This window comes from Psammomys obesus, unplaced genomic scaffold, assembly GCF_907164565.1.
Source record: "Psammomys obesus unplaced genomic scaffold, mPsaObe1.curated_primary_1811, whole genome shotgun sequence".
NCBI classification, from domain to species: Eukaryota; Metazoa; Chordata; class Mammalia; order Rodentia; family Muridae; genus Psammomys; species Psammomys obesus.
In genome coordinates this window covers 14,353,245-14,379,678 of record NW_026592510.1, presented here as the reverse complement: position 1 = coordinate 14,379,678, position 26,434 = coordinate 14,353,245, and the positions used below count along the sequence as shown (strand labels likewise).

At 39.5% G+C, this 26,434-nt stretch overlaps 1 protein-coding gene across 8 annotated transcripts in view; it reads left to right on the top strand.

Moving 5' to 3' along the window:
- Trpm3 (transient receptor potential cation channel subfamily M member 3) overlaps window positions 1–26,434 on the top strand; it is a 526,011-nt gene that overhangs the window by 296,121 nt on the left and 203,456 nt on the right. For 5 of the 8 annotated variants that reach the window (XM_055613953.1, XM_055613952.1, XM_055613951.1 and 2 more), the window contains exon 7: window positions 24,636–24,810. In XM_055613953.1, coding sequence (XP_055469928.1) covers window positions 24,636–24,810 — 175 coding nt within the window. Of the gene's footprint in view, window positions 1–496; window positions 572–24,635; window positions 24,815–26,434 lie in introns of those variants that run through there. The other 3 variants (XM_055613955.1, XM_055613954.1, XM_055613957.1) reach the window with 2 other exon arrangements.

Sequence of the window (26,434 nt, the reverse complement as noted above, 5' to 3'; positions counted from 1 at the left end):
AATAAATAAATAAATAAATAAATAAATAAATAAATAAATAAATAAATCAATCAATCAATCACAGGAGTATTTCTAAAAAAAAAGGTATGAAGTTGGTTCTTGTCCTATCCTGGATGACACAGAATTGAGAGTCATAATTATCATTCTATCTAATACACCAGCAACTGACACTTCTGGCTTTCACCAATGCCAAGCACTGGAAAAAACTTAATATAATGTATCTCAATCCTTCATCTCCCTGTCCTGTCCCATACATGTCCTAAACTAAAAAAGAAGAAAATATGCTTCCTCCAGTAGAAGGGATACTGAACCTTTGAATCTGCTCCTGTTTGGTTTTCAGACATCTATGTGATACTTTGCACAGCTCTGCATGTGCAGCATGAGATACAGTCTCACACACACTGACTGATACAAATTGGGTGGTTCATCTGCTTTAATGAAATGTGTATCCAGCCATTGGGCTGTAGAAACTTTCAAAGCTTTTGTTTTTTGACAGGATGCCTGCCGTTTTTCTCTCTTGACTCCCGCTTGTTTTATTCATTTTGGGGTAGTTGCCAATTAGACCCAATTGGTAAGTATAATTAATAAGAACCTTGAATTTCCTCTCAAACCCCAACCAAGAAAATTAACCATAGAAGCTACCATTTCCTTTAAAAATTCCTAACCACTTCCCTCTCCTGACTGCTGCTTATCTCTTCTAAGACACCCCTCCCCACCAGAGCTTACTGATTCCTTTTTGCTTGTAACCCTGAAGATGCCATTTAGGAGATCATAGCAGCATTCTAAGATATGAATAAAAGGAAGGAAGCATTTATTCAAGTTCCATATACTATGTAGGACATCATCATATATACTATCTCTTTTAATACTTGACAAATCCATCCAAGGTGGAAATTACATGGCTTTTTTCACAGTTATAAAATCATATCTCAGACAGGTTATACCTTTAATCTTATATCCACCTACTTGGGACCTGGGTACACACCTAGGCTGATGTAATTGCCAAACTTTTACTACCTCTTCCATCCACATGTAAAGCATTAGACTTACTTAAGAAGGGCCTAAAACCTGGCTGCTTTTGAAAGTTTGAGGGCACTGTTTCATTCAGTACCTACTTAAGGACACTCTGTTCAGGCCTTGGTTAAGCATTGCTTTGGATGAGTCCTCAAACAGGATTCATGGGGGAGAGAATGCTGGTCTCTAGTGCCTAAGATGCTGGAGAAACAACATGAAGAGGGTGGCTAAGAGGGGGCAGATGGAGGCAAGCAGAGGAGCTCCTGACCGTGTACCATGGCTACAGTCCTTCATGTGACTCGTGGACTTCCCTTTGTCATCCTATGCCTGAGAATATATGAAGGAGGCTGGGAAGGCAAAGGGACGTTCAATTGTCATCACTGGCATCTTTTGATCATTGCACCATCATCAAATGCATTAGGATAACCATAACATGAAAATTTCCATCATTGAGCCCATTACTTTCCCAATGCAGGGGTAACAACCCTAAACATGATAGAATTTTACTCAGGAAACTCAAGAAGTAAGTGAATTAGACTCTCACAGGTTTTCAGCTCCAAGTTCAAACTGTAACTGGTAAAGGAAACTGAGCTTTCTCTGAGCAGGTTGCATCTAGATCAAGGACATCTTGCTGCCTTCTGTGGATGCTCTGGTCTGCTTAGTTCAATCCCACAGACTTTTTTCGGTCTCAACCAAAGACCAAGACTACACACGGTTATATATATCAAAGTCATGGGCAGTTTCTGGGGAATATGATGACTATGCCATTTTTTCCAATGCTCTCAACTGCCTGTGTTATTCAAATTTCCCTCTGCCTCTCAAAGAGTCTTCCATCTAAAGCAGCTGTTCTCAATCTGTGGATCACGACCCCTTTGGCAAATTTCTAGCTCCAAAAATATCTACACTATGATTCATAGCAGTAGTAAAGTTACAGTTGTGAGGTGGCAATGAAAATAATTTCATGGTTGGGGGTCACTAGGACATGAGCAACTGTATTAGAGGGTCACAGCATTAGAAACACAGAGAACCACAAATGTAAAGAATGTATTAAAAAAAAAATCTCAGCTCTGACTTCTCTCATTTTGGTGAAGTGACTTGGCCCAAGTTGGTTGTGAGGGTAAAACATTCGCCATCCTTATTAATGTCACTTTGAAATTAAGACAACGAAGTCTAAACTTCGGAGAACAGAAAAAAAAAATAAGAAAAATGGTTTCTTGGGGTTTGCCCATCTTGCTCATCTGACCCTTTTCCCATCAAACTAGGATCCCTGTCTTTTTGAGAAAAGGAACTTTTTCACTTTGGAATTTCTTGTTCAGGGGTGGGACACTTTGTTTAAGCAAATCTGACTAGGTGATCAGCCCAGCATTCAAATATGATCTCCTAGGCACTTCTCCATGGAGTGACGAATGGTGGAAAATCTTTGCAGATTAGAAAGATTTAGGTGGGAAATAATTGAGACTTTTGATCTCAAGATCAGTAAAATTTTCTGCTGCCCGTCCAGTTAAAGCAGATTCTTTTCATGGTAACAGGACCCTCCTGATAGGACCTGGTTCCTTTCTTGTTTCATTGCTATGTGAAACACCCTCCATATTATTTCCATTTCTTTTCTAGTTTCTTTTTCCCATAATGCCACATGGCCATTCTGATCCACTCATTCCAAGATGCTTATAGTTTCCTTGATTTAATCTATCTCATTGGGTATGTTTTATCTCTTGTTGATACCTGCTGGAATTCTGCCTCTCCTATCATTAATGGCAATAGTCTTTTAATCTCTAGCCTAGGAATCTGCCTTCCAACCAAATATCCCCCCCCCATAAACCTCATGGCCCTGCATTCTTCACATGTCTCACATCCCCACTTCTTTACTATCTAAAACTCCATGGTAGTACTTCTTCTTCGTCAGTGATCATGTACCCCGTCTCTTCTCAGTTGCTTATCACCCACAAACCATGAGGCTGTAGAAAGCAGAGCTTGTGTCTGAACCGTTTTTATCATCCTGAGACGTTAGTGCAGTCCTTGCCACACGCAAGCAGGTGCCCGATCACTGTTGTAAATGTCAATGCTTAGTTTTTCTAGAAACGCTTATTTTCAGCTTTGGTTTCTAGCTTGACATCGAAGTTCAATATGAGGGCTTAGTCTAGAGAGGACAAACAAATGAGGTAACAATATAATAGAGAGACTCAAAGAAGAAAACTGAATGGGAAAATGTATAGGCAAAGATCACATGAGTACCATGAGTGGTGCAGAATATTCAGTTGGGAAAATTGAGTGTGTCCCTATTCCATGGAGATATTGTTACACCATTTCCAAATAAACTAATATGTTTAAAAGATCTACAAAAAGAAATTGCATTATCCAAGTCCATCACGGCTTCAATATTCCTGTTTATACAGGAAAAAAAAAATCTACTGACTTCTCTTCACTTACTCAAAGTAATAGTCAGCCATGTCTTCTTTTCAGTCTAGATTAGCATCTATTCATTTGGTAGCAATGTGCAGCAAACTTTAGAAAGTCAGGCAAACAGAAAATAAATGAGAAAATTTGTGCTGAGTGGGTGCTTTTCTGCCAGAATAATCAACTCACAGTTAGATGTATTTAGAGAAAAGATGGTATCTCATTCCCTAGGGGTCTCAATGCAACGTGGATTGAGACTCTCATTCTCATTTGCTTAAGATGGTTACATCTGAAGAATTCATCACAGGGCCTCCAAAGTCCGTTTTGAGGTTTGCTAATAATTTTTCAATCCCTGCAAAAAGTTGTTTAGAACATTTCAAGCTATTGAAACAAATTAATGTAAAAGCAAAATAATTCATATAGTTCTGAAGAATGGCTAGAAATAAGGTTCTTGGTGTCACGAAAGAAACTATCATTGTTTAAAAAAAAAGTTTTAACCTTAACTCTCAGCTCATTAGCTCATTAAAAAATGAGGAAAACAAGATATTTCATGCTTTAATAATGGCCAAATAGGCAAGCAGCAGATCCCCCCCCACCAACACACACTTTCCTTTGGCACCCCTAGCTGAGATGAAACAGCATTCTTCCCCTCACCGAACAGGCTGTCCCTGTTCCACGCTGGAAGCCAGATTTCCAAGCTCGGCACAGGTCTCCATGCCGCAGCCCAGCAGGCAAACACTCAAGTCCTAAAGCTCAGCAGGGGAAGGCATGACCCTAACAAGCCTTGGCATCGCTGGATCCACATATGTGGGCAATCCCTGCTGGAAGAAAGCAGAGTGGGGAAGAAAAAAAAAAAAAGAATAGGTGTGCCTTTGCCAAAACAGGGAGGGTGAGGGTTGAAGAGTCAGCTTTCCTGGTCATCAAACAAATCCAAGCTGAGCCTTGCCTCATTAGCAACATTTCTTCCACCCAGAGGGAGAACACAGGAAGTGTGCACCGTCTGTGCTGCACATTAGGATTTGTTATGAAATCCTGGGGGAGGCTGTGAAGCAAGCTCAAACTGAACACAGCATGCCTGTGTGAAACATCTAGGCAGCAGCTCCCTGCACCCTTGTTTTCCAGCTTCAGATCCTGACCTGTTGAAACACAACAGCATTTGTTTTGCCCTCTTAGTTTATTAAGTTCCCATTAGTCAAATACTAAGAACTGTTACAGCATGAATTGCTGTTTATAAACTTAGACACATAGGAAATGTCACATAATTGCATTATCCTTAATTCAAATAAACTAGAACACTCCCTTCATATAATTTTCATTAATCTCAAACTTGCTATAAATATTAGTGCCCCACCACCACTCCCAATCCTGTGCTCTGTAGCTTACTATCACTCTAAGAAGCACTTGAGATGGGCACGGTAGTGCGTGCCTGTACTTCCAAGTCTTGGGAAGCTGAGAGAGGTTGATCACAGCCTGAAGACATCCTGAGCTATAGAGTAAGACCCCGTTCGACAAACCTGAGGAAGCCAACTTAGGAAATTTTCCTTGGACATAACTTTGAGTGCACGGTCCCTGCGTGATTAGCTGTGTTGTGCTGGGCCCCATTATGAGGGGACTCCTATCACTGTAGGAGTCATGACGAAGCCAAACTGCTCATCTCATGGCTAGGAAGATGAGGCTCACACAATCCCTTTGAACGGTAAGCCTACAAAGATCTAAAGAGCTCCTCTGGTAGGCCCTACTTCTTCTTACTTCACCCTATCCCAGTTAGTACATCCTGAAGAGTGAGCCTTTAGTACATTCATTTGGGGGAATCACAGCTATAGCACCCCCACACGCTCCTCGACTTTCTCTCCTGCTTACAGACAACTTAGAAAATTGAAAAAGGGCTCTCAACTTCCCTCACTCAAGTTTACTTTTATTTTTTTCCATTTTTTATTTTTAATTATACTTTATTTACTTTGTATCCCCCCTCTAGTTCCCTCTCTCCTTCCCTCCCAACCCCTCCCTTCCTTTCCTTTCTCCACACACTCCCCTCCCCAAGTCCACTGGTAGGGGAGGGTTTCTTTTTCTTCCTTCTGATCCTAGTCTGTTAGGTCTCCTCAGGAGTGGCTGCATTGTCTTCCTCTGTGGCCTAGTAAGGCTGCTCCCCCCTCAGGGGGAGGTGATCAAAGAGCAGAACAATCAGTTCACATCAGAAGCAGTCCTTGTTTCCATTACTATGGAACCCACTTGGACACTGAACCGCCATGGGCTACATCTGTGTAGGGGTTCTAGGTTATCTCCATGCATGGTACTTGGTTGCATATGAATCTCAGGAAAGACCCCTGTGCTCAAATTTTTTGGTTCTGTTGCTCTCCTTGTGGACCTCCTGTCCTCTCCAGATCTTACTATTATTTCCCACTTCTTTCATAAAATTCCCTGCATTCTGCCCAAAGTTTGTCCATAAGTCTCAACATCTGCTTTGATAGTCTGCAGGGCAGATCCTTTAAGAGGCCTTCTGTGGGAAGCTCCTAACTTGTACCCTGTTTTCTTCTTCTTCTGGTGTCCATCCTCTTTGCTTTTTGGAGTGGGGATTGAGCATTTTAGCCAGAGTTCTCCCTCTTGATTAGTTTTTTTCAGGTGTACAGATTTTAGTAGGTTTATCCTATATTATATGTCTATATGAGTGAGTATATTCGGTGTGTCTTTCTGCTTCGGGGATAGCTCACTCAGGATGCTCCTTTCCAGATCCCACCATTTACCTGCAAATTTCATGATTTCCTTGTTTTTCATTGCTGAGTAATACTCCATTGTGTAGATGTACCACAATATCTGTATCCATTCTTCAGTTGAGGGGCATCTGGGTTGTTTCCAGCTTCTGGCTATTACAAATAAAGCTGCTACAAATATGGTTGAGCAAATGTCCTTATTGTGTACTTGAGAATATTTTGGATATACGCCTAGGAGTGGTATAGCTGGATCTTGAGGAAGCACTATTCCTTGTTGTCTGAGAAAGTGCCAGATTGATTTCCAGAGTGGTTGTACCAGTTTACATTACAACCAGCAGTGGAGGAGGGTTCCCCTTTCTCCACAACCTCTCCAGCATGTGTTGTCACTTGAGGTTTTGATCTTGGCCATTCTGATGGGTGTAAGGTAAAATCTCAGGGTCATTTTGACTAGTATTTCCCTGATGGCTAATGACGGTGAGCATTTCTTTAAGTGTTTCTCTGCCATTTGATATTCCTCTATCGAGAATTCTCTGTTTAGCTCTGTTCCCCATTTTTTAACTGGATTACTTGGTTTGTTGCTTTGCAGCTTCTTTAGTTCTTTATATATACTGGATATTAGCCCTCAGTCAGATAGAGGGTTGGTGAAGATTCTTTCCCAACATGTAGGCAGTCCTTTTGTTTTGATGATGGTGTTCTTTGCTTCACAGAGCTTTTCAGTTTCATGAGGACAAATTAATTGATTGTTGCAACAGCAATTGCTGTGCTGTTGGTGTTCTGTTCAGGAAGTTGTCTCCTGTTCCAATGAGTTCTAGGGTCTTCCCCACTTTTTCTTCTAACCAATTTAATGTGTCTGGTTTTATGTTGAGGTCTTTGATCCACTTGGACTTTAGTTTTTGCAGGGTGATAAGTATGGATCTATTTTCATTTTTCTACATGTAGACATCCAGTTAGACCAGCATCATTTGTTGAAGATGCTACTTTTCTCCATTGTATGGTTTTGGCATCTTTGTCAAAGATCAGGTGTCCATAAGTGTGTGGGTTTATTTCTGGTCTTCTATTCAGTTCCATTGATCCACCAGTCTGTTTCTATAACAGTACCATGTAGTTTTTATTACTGTTGTTCTATAGTATAGCTTGAGATCAGGGATGGAGGTACCTCCAGAAGATCTTTTATTGTAGAGGATTGTTTTAGCAATTCTGGGTTGCTTGTTATTCCATATGAAGTTGAGAATTTTTCTTTCCAGGTCTGTAAAGAATTGTGTTGATAATTTGATGGGAATTGCATTGAATCTGCAGATTGCTTTTGGTAAGATGGCCATTTTTACTATGTTAATCCTGCCAAGCCATGAGCATGGGAGATCTTTCCATCTTCTGATATCTTCTTCTAATTCTTTTTTCAGAGACTTAAAGGTTTTTTTCATACAATTCTTTGACTTGCTTGGTTAGGGTTATACCAAGGTACTTTATGTCTTTTGTGGCTACTGTGAAGGGTGTTGTTTCCTCAATTTCTTTCTCAGCCCTTTTGTCTTTTGTATACAGGAGGGCTACTGATTTTTTTTATTTTTTAATTTTTTTATTAATTACACTTTATTCATTTTGTATCCCCCCATAAGCCCCTCCCTCCTCCCCTGCCAATCCCACCCTCCCTCCCCTTTCTGCATGCATGCCACTCCCCAAGTCCACTGATAGGGGAGGTTCTCCTCTTCTTTCTGATCTTAGTCTATCAGTTCTCATCAAAAGTGGCTGTATTGTCCCCTACTGTGGCCTGGTAAGGCTGCTCCCCCCTCAGGGGGAAGTGATCAATGAGCAGGCCAATCAGATTATGTCAGAGGCAGTCCCTCTTCCCATTACTATGTAAACCACTTGGACACTGAACTGCCATGGGCTACACCTGTGCAGGGGTTCCAGGTCATCTCCACAAATAGTCCTTGGTTGGAGTATGATTTTCTGGGAAGTTCCCTGTGTTCAAATTATCTTGTTCTGTTGCTCTCCTTGTGGAGTTCCCGTCCCCTCCAGCTCTTACTATTTATATCCTGCCATTTTGCTGAAGGTGTTTAATCAGCTGTATGAGTTCTCTGGTAGAATTTTTGCAGATCATATCATCTGCAAATAGTGACACTTTGACTTCTTCCTTTCCAATTTGTATCCCCTTGATCTCCTTCAATTGTCTTATTGCTCTAGCAAGGACTTCCAGAACTATGTTGAAGAGATATGGTGAGAGTGGGCAGCCTTGCCTTGTCCCTGACTTCAGTGGGATTGCTTTAAGTTTCTCTCCATTTAGTTTGGTGTTAGCTATAGGCTTGCTGTATATTGCCTTTACTATATTTAGATATGTGCCTTGTGTCCCTGATCTCTCCAAGACTTGAAACATGAATGGATGTTGGATTTTGTCAAATGCTTTTTCAGCATCTAAGGAGATTATCATGTGTTTTTTTTTCTTTCAGTTTGTTAATATGGTGGATTGGATTATATTGATGAATTTCCGTATATTGAACCACCCCTGCATACCTAGGACGAAGCATACTTGGTCATAGTAGATATCTTTGATGTGTTCTTGGATTCAGTTTGCAAGTAATTTGTTGAGTATTTTTGCATCAATGTTCATTGGGAGACTGGCCTAAAATTTTCTTTCTTTGTTGGGTCTTTGTGACATTTAGGTACCAAGGTGACTGTGGCTTCATAGAATGAGTTTGGTAGTGTTCCTTCTGTTTCTATTTTGTGGAATAGTTTGAAGAGAATTGGTGTTAGCTCTTCTTTGAAGGTCTGGTAGAATCCTGCACTGAAGCCATCTGGTCCTGGGCTTTTTTTTTGGATGGGAGACTTTTGATGACCGCTTCTATTTCTTTGGGGGATATAGGACTATTTAATTGATCTACCTGGTCCTGATTCAGCTTTGGTGAGTGGAATCGATCAAGAAAATTGTCCATTTTATTTAGATTTTCAAATTTTGTGGCATATAGACTTTTGAAGTAAGTCCTAATGATTGTTTGGATTTCCTCAGTGTCTGTTGTTATGTCCCCCTTTTCATTTCTGATTTTGTTGATTTGGATAGTGTCTCTTTGCCATTTGGTTAGCTTGGCTAAGGGTTTGTCTATCTTGTTGATTTTCTCAAAGAACCAGCTCTTGGTTTCATTGATTCTTTGAATTGTTTTATTTGTTTCTAATTTATTGATTTCAGCCCTGAGTTTGATTATTTCCAGCCATCTACTCCTCTTTGGTGTGTCTGCTTCTTTTTTTTCTAGGGCTTTTAGGTGAGCCATTAAGTCACTGGCATGAGAGGTTTTGAATTTCTTCTTGTAGGCATTTAATGCTATGAACTTTCCTCTTACCACTGCTTTCATTGTGTCCCATAAGTTTGGGTATGTTGTGCCTTCATTTTCATTGAATTCTAGGAATACTTTGATTTCTTTCTTTATTTCTTCCCTGACCCAACTGTCATTGAGTAGTAAATTGTTTAGTTTCCATTTGTGTGTAGGTTTTTGTTATTTCTGTTGTCATTGAGATCTAGTTTTAGTTCATGGTGGTCAGATAGGATACATGGGATTATTTCAATCTTTTTGTATCTGTTGAGACTTGTTTTGTGACCAACTATATGGTCGATTTTGGAGAAGATTCCATGAGGTGCTGAGAAGAAGGTAAATTCTTTTGTGTTTGGGTGAAAGGTACTGTAGACATCTGTTAGGTCCATTTGATTCATAACCTCTGTTAGAGTCATTGTTTCTTTGTTTAACTTCTGGTTTGTTGACCTGTCCTTTGTTGAGAGTGGGGTGTTGAAGTCTCCCACTATTAATGTGTGAGGATCTATGTGTGGTTTCAGTTTTATTAATGTTTCTTTTACAAATGTGGGTGCTCTTGTGTTTGGGGCATATATGTTCAGAATTATGGTGTCTTCTTGGTGTTTTCCTTTGATGAGTATGAAATGACCTTCCCCATCTCTTTTGATTAATTTCGGTTGAAAGTCTATTTTATCAGATATTAGAATGGCTACTCCTGCTTGCTTCTTGTGTCCATTTGCTTGGAAAACCATCTTCCAACCCTTTACTCTCAAGTAATGTCTATCTTTGTGACTTAGGTGTGTTTCTTGTATGCAACAGATTGTTGGGTCTTGTTTACGTATCCATTCTGTTAGTCTGTGTCTTTTTATTGGAGAGTTGAGTCCATTGATGTTGAGAGAGATTAATGACCAGTGGCTGTTAGATCCTTTGATTTTGATGTTGGCTGTGGTCATAAGGTTGTGTGCTTGGTTGCTTTTTGTTTTACTGTAGTAAGGTTAATTATTTCCTGTGTTTTCTTAAAAGTAGCTAATTTTCTTGGGTTGTATTTTCCCTTCCAGTGTCTTCTGTAATGCTGGATTTGTGTGTAGGTATTGTTGAAATTTGTTTTTGTCATTGAATATCTTGTTTTCTCCATCTATGAGGACTGAGAGTTTTGCAGGGTATAGTAGCCTGGGCTGACATCTGTGTTCTCTTAGGGTCTGATTATATCAGTCCAGGCCCTTCTTGCTTTCATAGTCTCTGCTGAGAAGTCAGGTGTGATTCTGATGGGTTTGCCATTATATGTTACTTGGCCTTTTCCCCTTGCAGCTTTCAGTATTTTTTTCTGTTTTGTATACTTACTGTTTTGATTATTATGTGTCAGGAGGATTTTATTTTCTGGTCTAATTTATTAGGTGTTCTGTAGGCCTCTTGTAATCTTATAGGCCTCTCCTTTAAGTTGGGGAAATTTTCTTCTATGATTGTTTTGAAGATATTTTCTGGGCCTTGAAGCAGGGAATCTTCTTTTTCCTCTATTCCTATTATTCTTAGGTTTTGTCTTTTCATATTGTCTTGGAATTCTTGGATGGTCTGTGTCAGGAATTTTTTTGGATTTAACATTTTCTTTGATGGATACATTGATTTCTTCCATTGTGTCTACTATACCTGAGATTCTTTCTTCCATCTCTTGTAGTCTGTTGGTTATGCTTACCTCTGTAGTTCCTGTTTTCTTCCCTAAATTCTTCCTCTCCATTATTTCCTCCATTTGTGTTTTCTTTAATTTTTCCAATTCTATCTTCAGATCTTGAGTTGTTTTGTTTATTTCCTTTACCTGTCTGGTTGTATTTTCCTGTTTTTCTTTTAGTTCCTTCAACTCTGTTTCTTTTATTTCTTTCAGTGATTTAATTATTTCTTCTCTGAAGGCCACAAACTATTTGGCTTCATCTTCCCGTAGTTCTTCATGGATGGCCATAATCTGCTTGTCTTTAACTTCCTCCATTTCTTTATGGATAGCCATGATCTGTTTGATTTTATCTTCCTCTAATTCTTTATGTATTTTATTTGTTTCCTCTATTATCCTCTTCATCAGCATAGATGTAAGGTCATCTTCTCGAATTTCAGTTATGCTGGGGTGTCCAGGGCTGCTCGCCCCTGGATGGCTGGGTTCTGGAGATGCCATACTGCTCTGTCTTTTGTTGGTTGAGCTTTTACGCTGACCTCTACCCACTGGGCTATTTTAGGTGTTGGCTGTTAGTTTTTGGTGCTTCCAGGAATCCTGAGGGAGAATCCCCTTGGCAGGAAGATTATTTTTCCTGAAGGAGGCCTCCTCTGCTTTTGGGTATGGTCATTGTATGGCTATTCCTAGTGTTTCTCAGGAATTGCCACGGCTCACCTCAGGCGTTTAGACCTGAGTAGTAGCTGTGGTCTTTGTTAGTCATGGGGGCTCTCCTCTCACCCGTAGAAGTCCTCAAGACAGCTGCCCCGCTGCTGGGTTTCTCATTCTGAATTTAGTGAGCTGCTGCTGTTGTTACAGTTTTCCAGGTACAGCCCTCTTGAAGAACCTGCTGATTCCCTAGCTGTGGGGTTTTCTCCCAACAGGGAAACTCAGTCTGGTATCCTGGGGCACAGGGGTAGGGAAGGTGTCTGGAAAGGTGAGGTGAGAGGAGCACCTAGCAAGTCTCTGGGCCAGAGGCTGAGTGATCTGCTCTGGGCCGGGAGATTGTGCACCCAAGTTTGAGATGGTGGCTGGGGGCGCCGCTCTGGTCCTAAGGCTGTGCACCCTGGTCCAGAATGGCAGCTGGGGGCGCTGCTCTGGTCCAGAGGCTCTGAGCTCTGATCTGGGCTGGCAGTGTGTGTCCCCTTCTGGGCCAGACGCTGTGCACACCTCTCTGGACTGGCAACTAAGGGCTCTGCTCTGGGTCGGAGGCTTAGCGCCTCACTCTGGGCTAGAGGAAGAAACACACCTGAATGACTCTGTGAAATGAGCAGAGGGGAAAAAAAACGAGTGGAAAACAAAATCTAATTCAGAACTTCAAATAATTCTCCTAAATAATAAAATAAATTCTCCTAAATAACAAAAATACATTAGTAAGTATATTCTTTACTTATAAGCAAACCAACAAGCAAAAAAAAAAAAAAAAAATGCGGATATAAGTGAGAAATTTTCACTCTCACAGTGAAATTCCTATTGGGATGAGGGAGGGGATTTCGATACAGTCCCAAGGAGCTGCCTTCAGGGCCTGAATTGCTAAGGAATTCATCTGCCAAAGAATGCAGTATGCCACTGATACAACTGGCATATACTGCGTCAATACTGTGCTTACATTTCCATTTTTCCAACTCGGTCATTTACTATTGCACACTCAACATAAAAGAGCTATCAGATTTTTTCCTTGTATGAATTATCTAGGCCCAACGATAGGCAAACTGCAGCCCAGGAGCCAAATCCATCACTTCATCTATTTTTATAAATAAAGATTTACTACAACATACATGTTGTTCTTAATAAAGTATCTCTGGGTTGTTCTGTGCCACAATCAGAAAGTGGAGTCCTTCAGCAGAATCCATTCAGCCTACAAAGATTGTGGGTGGGCAGTTCAGTCTCACCCCATGACTTTTCTTTTATTTGCTTGAGTGGGGCACATTTTAGATGTCAGTTATTTTGTTTTGTCACCTCCCCCTGCAGCTTAAGCTAAGCCACTGGCTCTCAAAGTGCTGTCCCTGGACCAGCAGCTCCAGCATTGCCTGGAGGTAATAAAATTAAATACTCCATGATTAAGGGCTCGAAGAAGCTTCTGCATACCTCTGGGCTATAATTGTCTCCCAACTTTTCCTCATTTTACCGGATGAGTTTAAACAAGAGTGTAATACAGCATTCATCTCCAGAAGAGATGTGGCCAGGATTTATCTCTGGCATAACCAATGGTGATGCTACACCATGAGAAAAATTTTCAACTGATATCATCCCACTAAGTGATTGCCACAGGTGCCTGTGTATTGTTGCTGTGTTCCTTTACTTAATCATCAAATCTTTCTCTGGAGTGTCATCTTCTCTCACGTAGATAGGAGAAGAGCTCTGATAATGAACAGCTGCGGTTTAGAAGGAACAGGAAATGAAACCCATGAAACAGGGTGATCAACAGTGAACAAACCCAGGGTCTGTTTTAAGCACGTCAAATTGCTGTCTACTTTTAAGAACTACCAGAAACATGTACATGATGATTTTCCCAGGATTAAGCTGCTCGAGTTTAGAGCTGCTATGCCGAAGTGATTATCGGTGAGAACACATACACTACTTGCAAATTGTGCTCTGGTTGAAGGGTAAATCAAATGATCTCCTTAGTGTAAGACAACCCTTTATTACAACCACAAGGATAATCCTGATGGTAGAGGAGGAGCACCCACCCAGCTCCCTCAGCAGCTCTCTGACCACTACTGAAGGCCAGCAGTAAAGGTATGGGATAGTAAAGCACAGGTGTAAAGGGTGGTCATCTGTACTTTTAGCAGGATATCTCAGTTGCGTTGAGGTGTTACAATCTTTTTGCAACTCTCACTGTCCCAAGGTGTTATGCATTTTATATTTTGTTTCATGTTGCAGGCATTTATTTGAACAACCTTCTGAGTATGAAGCAGTTCAGAGCCAGAATGTTAAGATGAGTGATGGGAATCACTGTCAAAGAAGCTTACAATTTAGAGGGAGAAAACTTTCATTAAACCAAGCCAGTAAATGCCCAAAGACTTTTTTTTTTTTTAATGAAGAATGGGACCACAGAGGCACAGAAAATTAATACTGCTAGAGGGGGTTGGGTAGAGCTTAAGAACTGATACCATTTGAACCAGATTTGGACAAATGAGTTGGAGTCAGAGGATAGGGAGTATAAAATGAAGTGCCGCTCTTCTTTATCCGAGTTCCAAACAGTATAAGAAATAAGTGTTGTAAAGGTACAGAACCCAAAATACCACTTTTATCGCCTATAGGGAAAAGTGGAAGAATATGGCTTTAGGGCCACTGGCCAAATATGATGGATGTATCCCAGAGTTGATCAGAATCATATCCCATACTGTACCCCTGCACCTCATACTCATCTCCTCGGCAGGGTCTCTGGAAGACATGGGAGTTCCTAGCCCACCCCATCCTAACTCCATGCAGGCAAGGAGGAGGAAAGGTATCAGGCTTGGCTGACCAAACTCAGATATTCTTTTCAGATTTACCAGTGGTAGAGAAAGTCTACTATAGAACTGCTTAGTTAAAATGCCTCCTCCTGAAGACAAGTTCGGAGAAGAGCAATTCCTCTATGAGGTCTAGGGTGGAAGAGAAGCTTAAAAATAATTCTATATGGGAGACCCTGAGGATGCTCTATAAAAAGAGAACTCTGAGAAACATGAAGATACAGATGTGAGCTGCACCTGGGAGAAGAGGAGCCTTATATACCATACAGAGGACATTAGCTTTCTTTTCCTATAAGTGGTGAAAACCCACTAGATTTTTAAAGAAAGATGATAGTGATGAATAATGGCTGGCTGTTACATAAAGACTTACACAAAGGCCTGAAAGTTACCAAAATGGTCTTCAAAGTTCCCAGGAAAAGCAGTGAACACAGACTTGAGGCATTTGCATTTCTGATTTGGGGGCAATGGAAATCATTTTTTCAGATAACTAAGGAAAAATTACTCCTGTTATATAATATGTAATTTTTACATTGTCATTGTACATCCAGAGAGAACTGGAGGAGTCATTTAGCCTCTGCCTTCCTGATCTTCTGTATCCCAAATTTAAGTGGTTGACTACTAAATGGAGAACATTGTGTGATATGTTTGAATTACTAAGATAAATCTGCCAGGTAGGGAAAAGAGAGGCTGTAATACATAACTAAGGAGATAAAATTCCAAGAGAGGCATAGAAGGAGCTATGAGAGCCTTTGTCTTTAGACTCCTGTGGCTGATTGACCAATTTATAGTCATGAAGGGAACTTTCTTTTTAAGTTATAAAATAACACAGCAAATGTTTAGTTTTGCCTAGTGGTGGAGGGGAAGAGACTAAAGAAGACTTATCTTTATTCCTGGAAACAGAAAGATAAATTTCTCATAGAAAGAGGTAGGATATCAAAAAGTATTCATTGAAGGAAGATTCTTAAAAGTAACGTCCTTAACAGATGCAAAGCAAAACAACAACAATAATAATAACAATTTGAAGATGACCATTGGCAGTAACACCTCCCCCACATTTGCCATCTCTCTCTAGGTCAGCTCTCTGCTGCATCACAGCCCAGGTCTTTAGAGTCACAACCCCCCAGTTGCCTTAATTGTTGTACTCTTTATTCATTTGCCACAAAGTGCAGATATTGGTGTGGATTTGTGTGTTTGGATCCTGGCATATTTGTAAAGTGTTTGTAGAGTGTTGGTAAAATATTTTAAAGTATAATGAGCTCAAACTTCTTGGGTTACCCCACATTTGAGAAGGCGGTGTCAGCCTTTTAATGTGGGTTTTGAACAGTGCAGAGACAAAGACTATAGCTTTGTTTGGATGGGTTTTCTTGTCAGCTTAGATCAATTACATTAAAACATTCAGTCTTCAAACAATGATCCCAAAGAAAATTATGCCGGCTTTTTTCTTCTGTGAAAGTAATACCCGCTTTACAGCCATGGGACCAGATGTCCCTTCCCATTGAAATTCATAGCAATGCCACTTGTATGACCTGGGAGGACCCTGACATTAATAGCAGAATATTTCAAATCAAAACTGTCAGGCCATAAGGGAGTAACTTTTCCATTAAGTCAAAAGCTAAGTAAGTTTGAAAGCATATAAAATACTTGGATTTGGTTTATTGGTTTTATTATTTGGTATTTACATTTACTTTTTCAACCCACAACACTCAGAAAATTTAATAAACTAATACACTAAGAAGTATTTGAGAACTAGTTAAAAAATTAATCTAATTTAAAAGGTCATTTACCTCAAACCAGGAGGGTTTAGGGATCTGGACACACAATAAATGTGTATGGCTTTCTCAGCATTTTGCTGGTCTGCACAGGAGACTAGCCAAACTTCAGAGAAGCATGTTTTAGAGTATTGCATTGTCAGGACATCTGTTTGGCTTAGACATATAATTGTATTCATTTTCTTCTACCTATGAATCATTTATAGATTTAAAGAAGAAAACTTTTATAAGCTTAATAAATAGAAATAAGCATCTTTATATTTACGTTTGCTTAACCAGAAAGCTCTTATTGACTACCAAGCTCTGTTCTAAGTGCTTTATAAATAATAATTCCCTTATCAAACCAATGATCTCATGAATCAGAGACCTACCTACGCTGTGTGCTGCATACTGTGCAAAATACCAAAATATATATTTTAGTACATCTATGTGCATCAAGTTACCTTCTCACCTTCTAGGACAATTCAGTAGGACTGGTGTGCCACATGAAGTCTAGCCATGCTGACAATATGTGTAGAAGTGGTGGCTAGGGCAGGGATAGACTAGAAACAGACATACACACTGAGCATCGGTGAAAGAAAATGGAAACATATGGGAAGCCCAAGATGGATAGAGGGTAAGACTGTCCATCATGGAAATGCAAACAAGGAATTGACAGATTCTATCCAGTTCTAGACAGGGTCCCCCGAGGGCATTTAAAAAAGTGCCCCCCCAAGTGAGTCAACTGAGAGTTGCAGAGTATGAAGTAAAAATGGAACACAGGTGAAACAATATCCCCCCAGGAAAGCCACTGAAGTCAAAGCAAGACCCAAGCCCGGAAAGACTTTGCTATGCAGAGAACATCATAATACAAAGAGATTGGATCAAAACCCCCTCTCACCTCTGTTGTGAGGGTAACTATTCTTGAGGTGCACGTGGGTGACTCCCCGCTTTCAGGGAGAGAGGTCCATCAGCAAACTGTGACCATTACATGGATTTCCCACCTGATCCTCCATTGGGCTCCAACACAAGCCCAACTTCATACCAGTAGAGACAAGAGCTTAACAATCAACATTGACCTCAGTTTTTCTTTTTACAACTCCACCTCAAAGAAAGAAAAATCCCACAACTCTACCATAAATTCCTCTCACAAAAATAACTTGCAAGTACAATTATAAATTCCCTGTTAGGTTTCTATGTTTAGAAATGCCCCCGAATTACTCTGAAGAGAGTAGTTAAAGATGAGGAGATGGATGAATGAATGAATGAATGAATGAATGAATGAATGAGTGAATACTCTACCATAGAGTAGAAACAGGAGAAAGAGAAAGCAATGTGAGAAAGAAATGTCTATGGGGAGGGTTGAGACACTATTGCCTGCTCTCCCTGCAGCCTACTTAATCATATGCCCACTTCCCCTTAGCTGTCTAACTTGGTCTGTGCGATCTCTCTCTCCATAATGACTGAATCCAACACAGCCACTATTAATGGAAAGCTTCATGTCCCATGTCTGCTTGCCCCTACAGCCCACTTGCCAGTCATTTGTGTCAGTCACACGAATTCCAAGGTGGTAGATTCGGCCTAGTGCAGAGCAAGTGCCCAGCTGGTCTTAAAGGAAGTCAGGCAAGACCTCTGCTGCCTGCAGTGTTATATACAAAGTGGTTTTCCATTAAGGCGATGACCATTTTGGACCCTCCACAGAGCTTCTTGAGCTGGCTGACCAGATTTCCTATTCAGCCTACCCATCAAGTCTCTCCACCAATCTATCCTTTGGCCTCTACTAGACGTAAAAAAACAGAGTTAAGAAGACCATACCTAGCCAGGTGCTGTGGTGCATGCCTGTAATCCCAGCACTCGAGGAGGCAGAGGCAGGCGGATCTCTGTGAGTTCAAGGTCAGCCTGGTCTACAATTCGACTCCAAGACATCCAAGGCTATAGAGAGAAACCCTATTTTGGAAAAAAGTCAAAACAAAATAAAACAAAAACAAAAAAGCAAAAACTAAAACAAAATAAAACAAAAAACAACAAAGAAGACCATATCTAAATGAATGGTACCCAGTAGGGACTAGGATAGAATTCCTATGCAAATATCTGAAGCATAAATAATGCCCCAAATAGCTTAGTGCAACAGTAGTAGAACAAATAGAAAACAGAATTTGTGATATTTATAGATTTTATGTTCTCTGTCCAAAAGATAAGAAATGCTATGCTTTGTTAGTTTTTGGTTTTTATCAGTGTCTTAGTAAGACACATCAATCCAAGTCTTTTATCTTTGTATCCTGACAAGCCCTTATCTCTGGCCAGATCTGAGATGTCACATATCAAGATAAATATATGAGATACATATTCCAATGGATTGATTGTGACTTTAAACATGGAGTGGTTGTCTGTGAATGGTCTCCTTTAAATAAAAATCCAACACAAGGATTCTTATAGTTTAGAGTGGCAGAAAAGGACATTGACAAAGTCCATGCCATTTTACTTCCTACTCAGTCATAAAGTAAGTTAAACACACAGACTGCATAGTTCCAAACTCAAAGACAGACCCTGGCAATCTCTCAAGGAATTTTTTCCAACTAAAAACCCATTAGTATTTAATAATGAAACATCTTGTTACATGTGGTTTTATTTTAACTGCTTAATAGTTTATGTGGCAATATACTTCCAAATGTTTTCCTAAGCATCAATTTTAGTATAGAATTATTTCAAGAAAATTGTGTTGTAATAACAGAACAGAGGATTGATCTGTATTGAGTTTTTCATTTATCAACTTGGAATTTCATCACAATTCACTAAACATACTTGACCTTATGACACACTCCAAGGGAAGGTCAGACACATTACAGTTGTCAATATAGTCTCTTGAATGTACTCCCTATACTACTTCCAAAAACTAAGGCAATATCTGATACCTCTGTTTCCATAGAAGACCTAAGGGACACTCCTGAAAACAAGATGCATTTTTCTTACAACATTCCTCAATATTTTCTGGGCTCACTTTTCTTTGTAGTACCTCAGATATCCCTAGTGTTTCACTTTGAAAAAAAAAAGTTTTACTGTAGTACCAACTTTGCACATAACATTTCCATAATTGTACCTGAATATTTATTTATCTATGGCAGGAAAACATAAGCAATATCTCAAGCCTAGAGATAAAGACAATAGTTTTTGGTGGTTTTTTGTTTTATTTTGTTTTGTTTTGTTTTAGTTAGACACCAGCGATCAACAGTTTTTAAGTAACGTGTGTGTGTGTATGTGTGTATGTGTGTGTACAACTTTTGGGGTTCAGTTCTCTCCTTCTAACATGTGGGTTCCTGAAATCAAATGTACCCACTGAACTACCTCATTGGCTCTGATTATAGTTTTGTTTAATTTCCTTACATCTATTTCACACTTTGCAGATCACAGAAGAAATATCATATCTAGTTACGGGTACTGAGAATCTAATGTGAAAATAAGCTATGACGCTGTTTAGGTTCCATCACTACAGTAATTGGTAATGCCCTTCAAATATGTGGGAGATTCTGTTTGAAAATTGCAATCATTCAGGGGGTTACTTGGTTTGCTGGACATTCATATATAATCTAAACATAAGAGATGGTGATCATGTTTTTATCAGCAGATTCAACTACTGAAACAAATCCCAGCCTATTTGAGTTAGTGGATGAGTGAAGCTTATTAATTATAATTATGCAAATTTAAATCTGTGCAACATAGAGCATATTGATAAATTCCTATACTGTACAGTATTTTAAAACACAAACATTCTTCCTCCATGTGAACTTTTAAACACTAAGAATCACATACTCCTGGAGCTAACAAAGTCAAAACTTAATTGTGTTTTTTTTGTTTGTTTTGTTTTTTGTTTTTTTTGTTTTTTTTTTTTTTTTGCCATGGACTTTGCTTAGTTCCTGACCAGTGACAGACTTGGTCTTGAACAGGGCACTGTCTTTACGAAGTCATCTCATGCAAGGAGCAGGAACCTCTTTTATGAATGACATAAGCTTGTCACCTGTGGCCATTGAGACTTAGGTCAAGATCAATCTTGTGTGCCCCACCCACGTGTAAATATAAACCATCTTTCAACAGAAAATAAATGACTCCTTCGACGCATAAGTACTTTAGACCCTACATGACAGTCTTGACATGGAACCAGAATGTTAATGTGAACAAATCCTTCTAAGTTAAATACCATTTTTTATATAACACACCAAATGCCTTTATAAATACCTAAACTACTTATAGGTTATGGGTCCACATGAGAGGGCTGGGGAAGAGGATCAAAGAAGAAAGGGGAATGAGAAATTTTAAAAACAAAAGAAAGAAAAAAGAAAAACACAGGGGCTAGAAGGATGGCTAAGCAGTTAAGATCACTGGCTGCTCTTCCTGAGGACCCAGGTTTGGTTCCCAGCGCCCATATGACAGTTCATAAAAATTTGCAACTCCGGTTCTAAGGGATCTGATGACCTCTTCTAGCCTCTGCAGGCACCAGGCACATACCTGGTGCACAGACATGCAAGCAGGTAAACTTACCCATATACACAGAATGACAAAAATAATTTTTAATGACTTGGAGTTTTAAGTCATTTGTTCCTGCGTTTCCTCTCCTGCATAATGAACAACTAAACCTTTATTTACTCCAGTTTTGATGCTTTCCACATGAGGGTAATGAACCCTTTCTGGATTGCATACCAGACAGAAAAAAAGCTGCAACAAAAGTCAAACATGTTATCCTATGAAGAGAGAAGTAGGACTCTGAATATAATTAGAGAACCCAGGTCAACTGAACCAAGCTCTACTCATGTGATAAATATATTTTGTAATCTCATATTTTTGTTGGATATGATGCTCCCACATCCAAAATTCCTCGGGTTGAAGTATGTGGTTAGTATGTCACATCTTCTTGCTTAAAGCAAGTCTTCGAGTACAGAAGAAAAGTTTAAATGATTGCAAATAACTAAGGAATTAAGATAGTTTCTTCCTAAACCAAAAGAATAACCGAGAGATCCCTCAAGAATCTCTATTCAGCTGAAGGCACAGCTTTGAAAAGACCTTTAAAGGTACTTAAATTAATTTCTGATAGTCATAAGAAGGCTGTGAGTTGAGGAAATCTATACTAGCTGCAGAGTCAAGAAATTCCCAAAATGTTTCATTTGTGTCACTAATTTAAAAAAAAAGTAATATGCTTGACTTGTAAAAAGTTATTTCGTCCTAGTGGGCAACAGATTCTAATTTGTTAATTTTTCTAGAATTTTTTCTTAATATGTTATTCCCAACGTGTGGTTTAGAAAAAAAAAGTGTGGATGAAAAAAATAAAGAGAGAAAGAAAGGATGGGATGGGGGAAGGGATTTGCCTGGGAAGGATGTGTGCAGTCAATATAAAAAAGCAATAAAATAGGATATAATTTCCTCAGATTTAGCTTGAAAACCTACCTAAGAGCATGTATCAGTAAGGATCACAAAATGAAAAACTAGTGCATGAATGTTTCAATGTGTTTAAACAAGGCCCATTAGGTATGAATTCATTGATGAGCTTCAGGGATCCATGGACCCCAGGAAGTTGCATAGAAACATCTTTGTTTCTGTTGTCCAGATGTGCACTTCCTTTTCTGGAGGGTTTCTCGCTTTCACAACATCCAATATCCACAGAAGTATTCTATGACGCTCGCTCCACAAACAGACTGAGACTCACACTTGTGGCTTTAGCTCATTACTAAGTATTTAATACACTTTTCTTCTCTCCAATTCAAAACCAATGTGCATGTGTGGGTATCCAGAAAAGAAAGCTTGATGTTGCCTGATCTTGGCAAATTCTATTTGTGTTAGGCATAGTATTTCAAAGCATAACAAGGGTCTCTGCCACCCATAAGAAACTCAAGATGAGTTTAAGTGTTAAGTATTTTTTTAAGCATGGGACAAACTTCATGTTTTATTGCCAAAGGAAAAAGAATTTAAAGAACAGTTGTATTGGGTGTTTGCTCCATCCAATTTTTTAGCACTGAACTTATTTGGATTATTAAATTCTTAACCATATCAATTACCAATTTTATTCCAAATATGGGAAATCTTACCATCCTGAACATATTACTGTATGCCTAGAGGTTATGACATTGACATTTTGACAAATGTATTTTCAGAAGTACTTGAAATTTATTACACTCAAATTAGCCTATAAAAGTTGATTCCCTTTTACCTGGCTATTCCTTTGGAAAGGTGATACTAAGGTGTTTTTTTTTTTGTTTGTGTGTTTTATTTTGTTTTTTTTTTTTTTTTGTATTTTCCACTGGACCTTTAAACAATGGAACATCCTAGAGGCCCAGTACAGAACCTCTCCCTCAAAGATGACAGAGTGTATCTTAAAGGAAAGTTCACTTGGTCTGTGAGTTTGAATTGAAGTCACACTGACAGTAGTTTTTCTCAAGAGGGAGAATTTAGAAATTTCCATAAATTTTGTTTCTTTCCATATTTGAGGATTGAACCCAGGGCCATGTGAATTCTGGGCAAGTGCAGTATCACTAAGCTCCATCCCCAGACAAGAATGAGTCTACCCTCTGAAAAAAGGCCGTGTTTATCAGTGCGCATTAATGTACAAATCCCCATGGAGTGATTATTTTCATGGCAGCAAATTCTCGCCTAACAGAAGTGTGTTGTGTGAAGGTCTCCAGTTAGTCTTTTCTCTCCTGAATGCCTTTCAAGAGCTTGCTGTGGAGTCATAATGGTCAACACTGGGATGGTCCTTCCTTCACAGACAACCAAACAGACTCCCTAAGCATCCTGAGATCCAGGTTGGACAGGGCTGCTGGGAAGCAGAACCACAGAATGTTTCACTGTCCTCTCCTTAGATCTGAAGAATAACTCCAAGGTCCTCCCCATCTATAGAACTAGTGGGAACCCAAGCTTCATCTCTCCCTCAGTTCTCACTAGAGAACACATTGAGAACTCACAGCCTCGTACCTTGACCATATTTCTCTCCTTTCTCTCCATATTTTAGATGGAGATTTAAAGTAATACCTATTCATGTAAACCACCGTGTGGGACTGACCCTTCCTTTCAAATTAAAATCAAACTATGAACAAAATCTATCTTCTGTGACTTAGAGTTGATAAGATCCTGTGAGACTGGTGCACTCATATTTTAGAAGACAAACAAGTCACAAAAGTCAAATAAAATCTGTTACCCATTGAACAAAAACCAAATCCCAAACTATTATTTGTCACTGGGAAGCACTTTTCTGATACAAGACAAAATGGCATTCAAAGGACAGAGGACTCAAATGACCAAAGTTTCAGTCTTGTTTTGTTAAATTCCTATTTACAGAGGTGGCACAGAATTTCAGCTATGCCCTTTGTAAGAACACTTTTATGTACATCATAAAATCAACTCATTTTTATGTTGTCCAGTTTAAAACCGTACAATACCAAAAGTAATGGAAGTAAGTTACTCAATGACAAGGATGATATTTAATATGTCACCTTAAAATAAACTGAATCTGATGCTCATCATTTCTTTCACGAACATTGGTTTCTAGGGCTTCTCTTTAATGCATTTAGATTGAATAACACATATGATGCTAACATTACATACAGGTTTACATGAAAATGATAGTACTCTGTGGCTTGAAAGAAGTAGCTTAAATGTGTTAGGAAATATTTCTGAATGCCCTAGATTTAACTGAATGCAACAAATGTTTAGTGGGTACCATCATGCACCTGACACCTTACTCAACAGTGCAGGATGTAGTATACAGAAACCCCTCTGCCCGAGGAGGTGAGCTCTGATGATGTTGGCGTTGCGGAGATCTGCTGTTCAGCCAGTCACCTATGGGCAGAACACATAGACCTATAATGCAGCCCACCGTGGGGTCAATAAACTGCTACTGGCTTTAATGGTTTATTTTTACGAAAAGAGCAATTTAGACACTTCAGCGGTAACCGGGGAGTTAGAAAATTTTAACTTGCATCATTTTTTCACAGAAAACTTAATTATTAGACAGATAAGACACTTATTACAATCAAACATGGCCTCCTATATTTTGACTGCCGGCCCAGTCATTCTGTTAGCCACTTTCCTTCCTCATGTATCAGAGATTCTCAAGTATAAAGTGGTATAATCTCTTTGTTTTGTTAGTTGTGGGGATGAGGAAAGGTCATTTGGACTTTCTGGGGGTGGTAATTCTACTAATGAGTTTTCTACAAATGTCACTCAGTATTTTATCCCTTCATATCTCATTACCTCCCCCGTGCTCAGTAATTTTAGTTTATGCTTTTTTTTTTCTCTTTTTGTTTATTTGGTTTGCTGGCTTTGTGTTCTTTTCTCTTTTTTTCCTTTTCTTTTCCTTTTTAATGCAGGAATTGGTCAAGGGGTTCCAGTGGTGGCACTCATAGTGGAAGGAGGACCCAACGTGATCTCAATTGTTTTGGAATACCTTCGAGATACCCCTCCTGTACCAGTTGTGGTCTGTGATGGGAGTGGACGGGCATCCGACATCCTAGCTTTTGGACATAAATATTCAGAAGAAGGCGGGTAAGTAAATTGCCAGGCACCATGGTAAATATCCAAGTACAAAGCTTGTGTTTAAAGTTTGGCCAAAGGTGACAACATGTTCTCTGCAGTTCAGCCAATACCTCACATTCTAACCAACTATGAACAATTATCTAAATATTTACTGTGGGATGATTGAGAGGAAGAACAGAGGACAACGCCCCTACAAAGTAGAAATCCATAAATGCTCCATTGAGACCATGCTGGTAATAAAGATGAGGGTAAAAAGGAAGTCAAAAGATGTTCTTTTACCTTCATATCTCCTTCCCACTTTATCCCTCAAGGAAGGAGAGGCAGAAACTAGATTTTGAAGGGTCTGTGCTGTAATAGGGTACCTTCTAGGCGTGAGTCTAAACAGCATTGTGGCCAAACTGCTATAAACACATTGGGCAGACTGTTTTATGGGGTACTTCTATATTGGCCTAGAAGGTAAAACCTCTATAATTGGAAACATCTCTGGTTCTTTGTAATTTCCTCCCTGACTTCCCAACCCCTATGTATTTTGCTTGGACTGCCAGCTCTTAAATGCTACATTTTAACATCCAAAGCGCCTCCATCCCTGGGAGAAAGTCTCTCCTCCAGTGGAATAGTGAGGTCTGAGCACTCTGGCAGATTATGCAAGTAATTTGAAAGGAGGTACGACTGAGTTTAAGGAATACAAACAGGAAGAATCACTCGGCCTTTTGCTTTTGGTTGATGTTGGCTTGGGGATTTTTGTTGTTTATTTTTGAGGATTTCATATGAAGAGCTACAGAGAATCAATGGCTGCTGAGAGAGGGATTATCCTTCTTCCCTAGGGATGAGACCTCTGATTGGTTTGCAAATCCCTAGTGGTCAGCCCTAAACACACACACCACATACACATACAAACATATATAATGTCATTTAAGTCCTAAACAACAACAAAAAAAAACTTTCTTACTCAATTTTCCTAGCACATGGTTAGGGCAACAAAGAAGTTCACAGGAGCTAGGGCCTTTTATAAATATAAAGCAGGTAGCCAGTGGGTACCATGAACTGTGCAGAACATTGAGATATGAAAAGGAAAAACCTGGAGTTGCCATGCTCAAGAGCAAATCTAGTGAGTCTAATGAGCAGATAAACACGCGACTACAGATGAGCTAACTCGGAGGAAGACATTTACCCCCTCTTCCACCTCTTTCTTCCCTATCTACCTTCCCCACCTTCGTCACTGGCCCTCCATTGAGCCAATAAAACAGTATGCTTAACTAGAATCGCTGTTTTTTGAAGTGGGGAGTAGCAGAAGGCTGAGGGCTTCTATCCCATCACTGAGCACCGTGGCAGTGATTTTATGCCTAGAGATTTGATAGCTATAAAAAGATCCCAATTGAAGTTAAAGCTTACTCACTGGCAAATTTAATTAAATTGGCATTGTTGTCTTCTTTAAGAGTAAGTACTGATCCATTTTATTGCTGAGGATGTAAAAGGAGGACATTTGCCCAATGATCTTTATGTTGACTAACAAAAAGGGATATTCAATAACTGTAATGGTTTTTTTTTCATTGTTGATGTTGTAAAAAAGTTTTTGCTATAGTCCTCATTTCTTTAAATATAGCAACATGCTTCTCTTATCTGGAAATAGACA